Source organism: Chaetura pelagica, unplaced genomic scaffold (assembly GCF_000747805.2).
Source record: "Chaetura pelagica isolate M959 unplaced genomic scaffold, ChaPel_1.0 scaffold686, whole genome shotgun sequence".
Taxonomy (NCBI): Eukaryota; Metazoa; Chordata; class Aves; order Apodiformes; family Apodidae; genus Chaetura; species Chaetura pelagica.
The window spans coordinates 5,317-13,409 of record NW_009953594.1 but is presented as its reverse complement, the minus strand read 5'-3'; the positions used below and the strand labels follow the sequence as shown (position 1 = coordinate 13,409).

The window sequence follows — 8,093 nt, the reverse complement described above, 5'->3', positions numbered from 1 at the left end:
GCCCCCGCCCCGCGGGGGCCCAGCCGGTGCTGTGGGGACAGCTCCGCATGCGGCAGCAAACTGGTTCCTAGCATTGGTGCAGCAGCTAGCTGTGGGGGGACGTGGCCTGGGAGGCCATGGCAGGAGCTGTGCAGCACCCAGAGCTGGTGCATGCCCTGGGGATGGAGCATCCCTTGGGGACAGAGCATGTCCCAGGGGTCCTGCATCCCACCCTTGTCCTGCATCCCCCTGGGTCCTGCATCGCTCCAGGTCGGAGCATCCCCCCAGCTTGGTGCATCCCCAGGTCCTGCACTCCCCAGGCTGGCTCGGTGTATCCCTCCTCGTTGGTGCATCCCCTGGGGTCCAAGCATCCCCCCAGGCTGGTGCATCCCCTCAGATCCTGTATTCCCCAGGTCAGCACATCCCCCCAGGTCAGAGCATCCTCCCAGGTCAGGGCATCCCCATCCCAGCCGGGAGCCCCGGGATTCTCCTCTGCCTCCCTGTGGAGCAGGAGGCAGCAGCAGGTCGCGGCAGCCGGTGCCGGTGATGGCAGCGCCCTGGCTGCAGCAGTTCCATCTGTTTTGTTGTTGTTGTTGTTGTCACTAATGGTTCTCTATTTACATTGCATTTTCCAGCCCAAGCCCCCCCCAGGTGCAGAATCCAACCCCCAAGTGTCCCTGGGGAGCCCATCCGTCTGCTCCCCATTTAGGCGGCACAAATAAAAATCTCCCAAACTAAATTAAGCAGCGCGAGACCATCCAGCACATCCTGAGAGCGTCATCAGGGAGGCAGGAAGGCAAAGGCAGCTGTAAAAGCTTGGAAAACCTCAGCGAGCCACTTCTTCCCTGCCACTGGACCTCTAGCTGCTCTAACATCCCTTCACAGGGTGACCAGAACTAAGGATCCCATTCTGGGGAAGAAGAGTGGTTTTCTTCCCACCTTGCCACCTGGAGTGCTGGCAGGGGCAATCATGAAATAGTTGTGGTTGGAAAAGACCTTTAAGATCATCGAGTCCCAGTGCTGAGCTCCAGGGATCCCTCACCCCTCGCTTCCGAGGCTGGGACAAAGCTGCTGCACCAACTTCAAGGGATTGTGTACCATTTTGTGACAACAGACACCAAACTGTAGTCTTGGGGACTTTCTGGCAGAGCACAGAGCTCTGCCGCATCTATGTGCGGGTGGCAATAGAGTGTCGGGCTCAGCCCCTTGGGGACAGGAATGGCCCTGCACTGGAACAGGACACAGGACATGGCCCAGGATGGATGAGTGCTACTGGCACTTTGCACTGCAGTCAGTGAGGCACCGCCAGCCTGGCACTGGGGCTGGGGACACCCTGCTACTGACCTTGCCCCCCACAGGGGACAAAGGTGTCCCTGGGAGATGTGGTGGTACCTGCCAGGCCGGTCTCCACAGCAACCCCCGCTGATGGCAGTGTGATGCCATGCAGAGGGTTTGTCACCGCGGGGTTGTCATGGCAGTGGCTGGCAGATCCCAAGCAGGCACTGCTGCTTGCCAGCCCTGCCACCCCTCCGGTTCTCCCAGCTCCCCCCGCCTCCCTCAGCTGCCCCCCCCAGCTCCCATGCTGGCTGCCACCACACGCTGCCCCCTCGCAGGGACAGCCCTGCCTGTCCCCAAGCTCTGTGCTCTGAGGACAGGGCTTTTCCTGACTCTGCCTCCTGCGTGGGATGAGGGTGAGAACCCACGAAGGGCAAATCCTGGGATTACTGCAGCCCCCTACGGCGTGCAGGGACAGCGTGGCTCCACCATGGACCCCAGACTGCTCCTGATCCCAAAACAATGTACATCCCAAGCCATCGTACATCCCGAATCGCCACGCATCCCGAACCACCATGTATCCCAAACCACTACACATCTCCATTACCACACATCCCAAATTACCTCGTATCCTGAACTACCACACATCCCAAACCACTCTGCATCTTGAACCAAATTCTGAACCCAAACCACCATGTAGCCTGAACCACCGTGTATCCTGAACCACCACACACCCTGAATTGTGCATCCCCAACTGCTACGCATCTAAATTGCCACACATCCCAAACCACTGTGTATCCTGAACTGCCATGCATCCCAAAACCACCACACACCCTGAAATCTGATGCATCCTGAACCACCATGGATCCTGAACCGCCCTGCATCCCGAACCATCGTGCATCCCAAACTGCCCTCCATCAACTTGAGTGGCCACACATCCCAAACCACCCTGCATCCCCCACACATCCCAAACCACCACGCATCCTGAACCACCACACATCTTGAACTGCCACACATCCCAATGGTCATGCATCCCAAGCCACCCTGCATGTCCCAGGCATCCCCACACCCCCACCAGCCCCAGCCCCTCTCACCTCTCACACACTCGGACCGTCCAGGCAGCAATGATCCAGAGGGAGATGCTGAAGACCAGCAGCACCGTCCCGGGGCAGATGGTCATGAGGGTCTTCATGACAAAGCGGGTGTTGAAGTTGATCTTGTTGAGGGCCCCGATGCTGCGGGACGAGGCGTCGGTGAAGAGTTTGCTGTGCAGCAGCATCACCCGCGCGATCAGGTAGAGGCGCAGGAACATGGGGATGGACAGGATGATGTCCACGTCGGCGTCGGCCACCGAGGCGGCGTAGGTGAAGGCCAAGCGGGCCGTCCAGGTGAAGAGGTACTGGCCAGGGATGGGGTGGATGGCACAGACACATGGGGATGGACAGGATGATGTCCACGTCTGCCTCTGCCTGGGAGGGCGTGTAGGAGAAAGCCAGGCGAGCTGTCCAGAAAAATTTGTACTCCCCAGGGATGGGGTGAATGGCACAAACCAGCATCTCCAGGCTGATATAGAGGATGCGCTCATACGTCATCGCTATCCGCCAGTCGTCGGCTCCGTTGTCGATCACAAAGAGCTGCCAGGATGCAAAACCACAGTCACCAGTGGCCCTGGATACCCTGCCCCACCAGCACCCTGCCACAGCCTGGAGGGGACAGACACCACAGACCCTCAGAGCTTGTGATGGCTTCTGACAGGGGAGTTGGGGTGGATGGGGAAAGAGAAGGTGGGAATGAGCCTTTGCCATCCCCTCCACGGCTCTGCCGGCGCATCCAGGGGGTGGTTACAGAGCAGGGAACACCCTGGAAATTTGATTGGCGACAGCCAACATGGCTTCAGTAAAGGAAAATCATGTCTGACCAATTTGGTGGCCTGGTGTGACAAAGCTACAAAGATAATGGCAGAGCAACTGACGTCATCTACCAGGATTTGTGCAAGGCATTTGAAACTGTCCCACACAACATCCTGGTCTCCAAACTGTGAAGACATGGATCTGACAGATGGACCACTTGGTGAATCACTAATAGGCTGGATGGCCACACCCAGAGAGTTGTGGTCAATGGTTCAGTGTCCCAGTGGAGGCAAGTGATGAGTGGCACTTGTCAGGGGTCAGGACTGGGACCAGTGCTGTTCAACATCTTTGTTGGAGACACGAACAGTGGGATTGAGTGTCTCCTCAGCAAGTTTGCTGATGACACCAAGCCATGTGGAGTAGTTGACACCCTAGAGGGAAGGAATGCCATCCAAAGGGACCTGGGCAGGATGGAGAGGTGGGCCAATGCCCATGAAGGTCAACAAGGCCAAGTGCCAGGTGCTGCACCGGGGTCAGCACAACCCCAGGCACAAATCCAGACTGGGGGCAGAATGGATGGAGAGCAGCCCTGAGGCAAAAGACTTGGAGGTGGTAGGAGATGAGAAGCTGGACATGAGCCACTAGTGTGCACTGGAGCCCAGAGGGGCAATTGTGTCCTGGGCTGCATCAGGAGAATGTGACCAGTCGGGCTAGGGAGGGAATTCTGCCCCTCTGCTCTGCTCTGGTGAGACCCCACCTGGAGTGCTGTGTCCAGCTCTGGAGCCCTCAGCACAGGAAGGGCACAGAGCTGTTGGAGAGGGTCCAGAGAAGGGCCACGAAGATGAACAAAGAGCTGGAGCAGCTCTGCTCTGGAGCCAGGCTGGGAGAGTTGGGGTGTTGAGCCTGGAGAAGAGAAGGCTCCAGGTAACCTTAGAGCAGCTTCCAGTGCCTGAAGGGGCTCCAGGAAAGTTGGGGCTTTTCACCAGAGAGGGCAGTGACAGGACAAGGGGTGATGGTTTTAAACTGAAAGAGGGGAGATTTAGGTTGGACATCAGGAAGAAATTCTTCACCATGAGGTTAGGAAGGTGCTGGAACAGGTTGCCCAGGGAGGTTGTGGAAGCTCCATTCCTGGAGGTGTTCAAGGTTAAGTCGGATGAGGCTTGTGCAGCCTGGGCTGGTGGGAGGTGGCCCTGTTCAGAGCAGGGAGGTTGGAACCTGAGGATCTTTAAGGTCCCTTCCAACCTCAACTATTCCATGATTCTATGAAAGCTTTAGGGTGCTCAGCCTGGAGCACACACCCAGGACTGGCACAGGGACAGTCGGCATCAACCTGCTCCCACCCGACCCGATGCCACCAAGATGGGTGAGCCCTGGAGCCACAGAACACCAGCATGGGCCACCCCAGCCCCTTGGCTCCCGCCAGCACTGTCCCAGTGTCATCCCATGCCCCGGGTGTAAGGACAAGTTTTTGGGGGGGGGGGAACACCACAGCTGGAGCCACCGGCTGCTGCTGGTGGGATGGGATGTGGTTGTCATAGCAACCACTGGTTCATCCTGGGTACCAGCCCCTCTGGAGACAGAGTTGGGGTCTCTGATGCCACCAGACCCCAGGGGTTACCTGCCCCAGCAGCCTCAGGAAGGACAAGCTGAGGCAGGAGAGGGGCTTGTCCCCAGTGTGACGGGGACACCAGGGTCACCTACAGCAGCAGGGACACATTCAGGGCCTCTCTGAGCAGCGCTTGGCAAAGACACGGCTGGGAAGGGATCCAAGGGGGAGGTAGCAGCTGGCGTGACCGTCACCAGTGTGTCCTCGACCCCACAAAGCACAGAGTGAGCCCGGCTCATAGCGGGGGCCGGGAGCTCTGGCTGCATCCCGGCTGGCACCACGCCCGGGAACAACCCTCCCGCTCTGCCGGATGCCCCGGAGCACCGGCACGGCAGGACACACGGGGCCGTCCCCGGGGACGGCAAGACCCACCGCGACTGACTCACAGAGCGGCCGTTCCCGGCCACCTCCCCTTTTATTTGGAAAGCTCCGCTCCTTTTAGCTGCTTTGTTTGAGAAATTGTTTATAAAAAACGCTCCAAGCTGTCAAGGGAGATCCTCAGCCCATTCCTTCCTGGAAAAGGGTGTGAAAAATAAACACGCTGGCAAGAGGAAAAAGGCAGGGAGGCTTTGGGCTCCTGGGGGTGGGCAACGGGCTGGGGAAGGGAAGAAGCAAGGGGGGGTTCAAGCAGGTTTCCCCCGCGCCAGCCCCTCGCAGCCCTGCGGCGCATCGCTGCGGGTTTCCATGGAAACCTCGATCCAGCGCTACCCGCTGGGGCATCCCCAGCATCCCCACATCCCAGCATCCCCACATCCCCCATCCCCATCTCCCAGCATTCCCCTATGCCACATCCCCACATCCCAGCATCCCCCTATACCACAGCCCCACATCCCAGTATCATCACATCCCTGCATACCAAGCATCCCTAATATCCCACAACTCTGCATTTCCACACCCCCACATCCCCGTATCCCACATCTTTGCATCTCACATTCCCAGATCCAAACATCCCCACATCCCTGCATCCCACAACTCCAGATCTCTGCATCTCTGCATCCCCACATCCCCCCATTCCCAGCACCAGCTCTGGCAGGGGAAGGAGGAAGCACATTGGCCACCACAGCTCTGGACAAGCAGAGAAGCCACACGGGGGGAAACCTTCACCCACTGACACGCAGCAGGAGCCGCGGGCAGCCCGGGGCAGGGACAAGGAGGCTGTGCCCCCCAACATCCCTCTAGAGCCAGCAGCCTCAGCACGGTGCTTGGTCCCAGCACAGCAGTGCCAGGGCCTGCCCAGGGCACCAAGCAGAGCCAGCCCTGGAAACACCAGGACTGGGTGAGCACTGGCCCAAGGGCGAGGACCCACGGTGCTGCCAGCAGCACTTGGCACACCCCGACCTAACCAAGAGCCAACAGAAGGCAGAGCTGGGAGACTGGGGGTTGGTGGGGTGATGGGCACAGGGACATCTCGGGGACCTCCCAGCTGATGGAGTGACAACAGGCAGCTAGAGTGGGGACAAGCAGGACCCCAGGGGCTGGACTCAGAGGCACAGAGATGCCTGAGAAACTGAGATCTGGAAATGGTCCAAAGGACTCATCAACTAATGCAATTAACACTGAGGGAAGAGGCTGAAGCTACTGTCAAGTCTTTCCTGGGGGCCAGGGAAGTCTGGCCGTGCCCCAGCAGTGCCCAGCAATGCCCTGGTGGGGTGAGAAGCCAAGGATTTACAGCCCTGCCAGTCATGCACCCGGCCCGGCTGGATCACCAGTGATCCTGTGATAAGCACCGGAGGGATAACAGGGCAGCCTTGTCTGGAGCAAATCAAGTCCCATCCCAACCCCTTCCCTGCCCACTGGAGCAGCCATGGCTGGACTGTGGCATTCGGCACCTGCCCCGGCACAGCGGGACCCTGCAGAGGGAAGACAGTGGTATTTTGGGGAGCAGAACCCCACAGAGGGACAGCAGTGGGGATCTTGGGGAGCAGGACCCCATGGAGGGACAGCAGTGGAGATTTCAGTTCAGGTGGGTGTTGTGTTTGCACAACCCTCCTCCAAGAACACGCAGCAGAAGCCTGCAAGTGCCCAGGTGCAGCCTGACTGACCCCAACTGCAGTCTCCCCTGGGGTAAATATTATTCCAGCAAAATCCAGAGATCTCAAATATTTGCTTTGAGCAACCACTGCCGGGCTCGCTCCCTGGGCAGGTCCTTGGCAGGCAGGAGACAAACAGGGAGGGGAGTTCCTGCCTCGAGCACCCCCAGCCAAGCTGCCCTGTCCCACAGCCTCGAGGGGCTGAGGTGGGATCCTTGGAGCACCCAAACCTGGCACTTTGGGCTGGGGTTGTCAGCGTCCACTCCCAGGATGTTCCGTGTTCTCGGGGGCGATACGTCCCTCCCCTCCTCAAAACCTGCCGGCGCTGTGCCGGAGCCGGATCCTGCCGGGAAGCGCAGCCTTCCTGGTGCAAACTGCGAGCCCTTTCATTTCCCAGCAACACCAGGGCAGGCAGGGAGGAAGAGACTGGGCAGCCCTGATTAGGAAAGGATTTCACAGCTTTCCTTGGCACCTCGGCCACTCTGAGCCCTTCCTGCCTGCAGCCCCCTCCAGCCACCAGCAGCTCCGCCAGTCTCTATCCCTCCAGACCCTTCGCCATCCCCCTCAAGACCCCAGCAAGGAGGGAGGAGGCTCCGTGCAGGCTGCAGGCTCAGGCTCTGCATCCCACTGGAGTGACTGACAATCCTACCCCAGCCATCCCACCCAGGCTCTGCATCCCACCAGAGTGATGCCAATCCCATATCCCATCCCAGCCATCCCACCCTGTCAGTCTCTGCTTGGCAGGGGTGCCACTGGGACCTACCTGCACCTCCCGTGTGTGGTAGGCGACGATGAGGCCCAGCAGGATGACAGTGGAGAGGCTGATGAGGCATTTCAGGGCCAGGGAGAACATGGAGCCCTGCAAGGCAGAGCAGGGTGGGTGTCAGGGGGGACACAGCAGAGGAACCCTCCAGCCTGAGCCCCACGTGGCAGCACCCTAACTGATGGTATAATTAGATCCTCCTGCAAATTAGCTTTATGTAAATTAAAACAGCCCCTGATTCACTGGTGAGGGAGGTGGCTGCTCCCGGGCACCCTGGGAATTGCTGGATGCTCCATGTCCTCCTCCAGCTCCCCTCCAGATCCCACTTCAGTTCTGGGTGAGCCCACACTGCCGCTGGTCATGACTTGGCCCTGCTGGTGCTGGGGCACCTTCCAAGTACCTGCAGCCCCACACCAGGGTGTCATCCCCAGACCAACCTGCCCTGTCACAACAGTCCCATGTCTCCACCCCAGCCCAGCACACTGAGAGCTGGCACACTCACAGCATGCTGAGACCCAGCACACACACAGCACTCCAAGACCCACCCAGCACACTCATGACACCCTAAGACCTGGCACACTCATGGCCCC

General features: G+C 59.3%; 1 protein-coding gene across 1 annotated transcript in view; it reads right to left on the bottom strand.

Annotated features, from left to right (window-relative positions):
* The window catches only part of KCNN3 (potassium intermediate/small conductance calcium-activated channel, subfamily N, member 3), a 14,358-nt gene extending 6,765 nt beyond the window's left edge, over positions 1 to 7,593 (bottom strand). The window contains exons 1-3 of the mRNA XM_009999767.1: positions 7,504 to 7,593; positions 2,706 to 2,888; positions 2,349 to 2,584 (exon numbers count right to left, since the gene is read on the bottom strand). Of these exons, the coding sequence (XP_009998069.1) occupies positions 2,349 to 2,584; positions 2,706 to 2,888; positions 7,504 to 7,593 (509 nt within the window). The remainder of the gene's footprint in view (positions 1 to 2,348; positions 2,585 to 2,705; positions 2,889 to 7,503) is intronic.
* Positions 7,594 to 8,093: the final 500 nt, after the last annotated feature.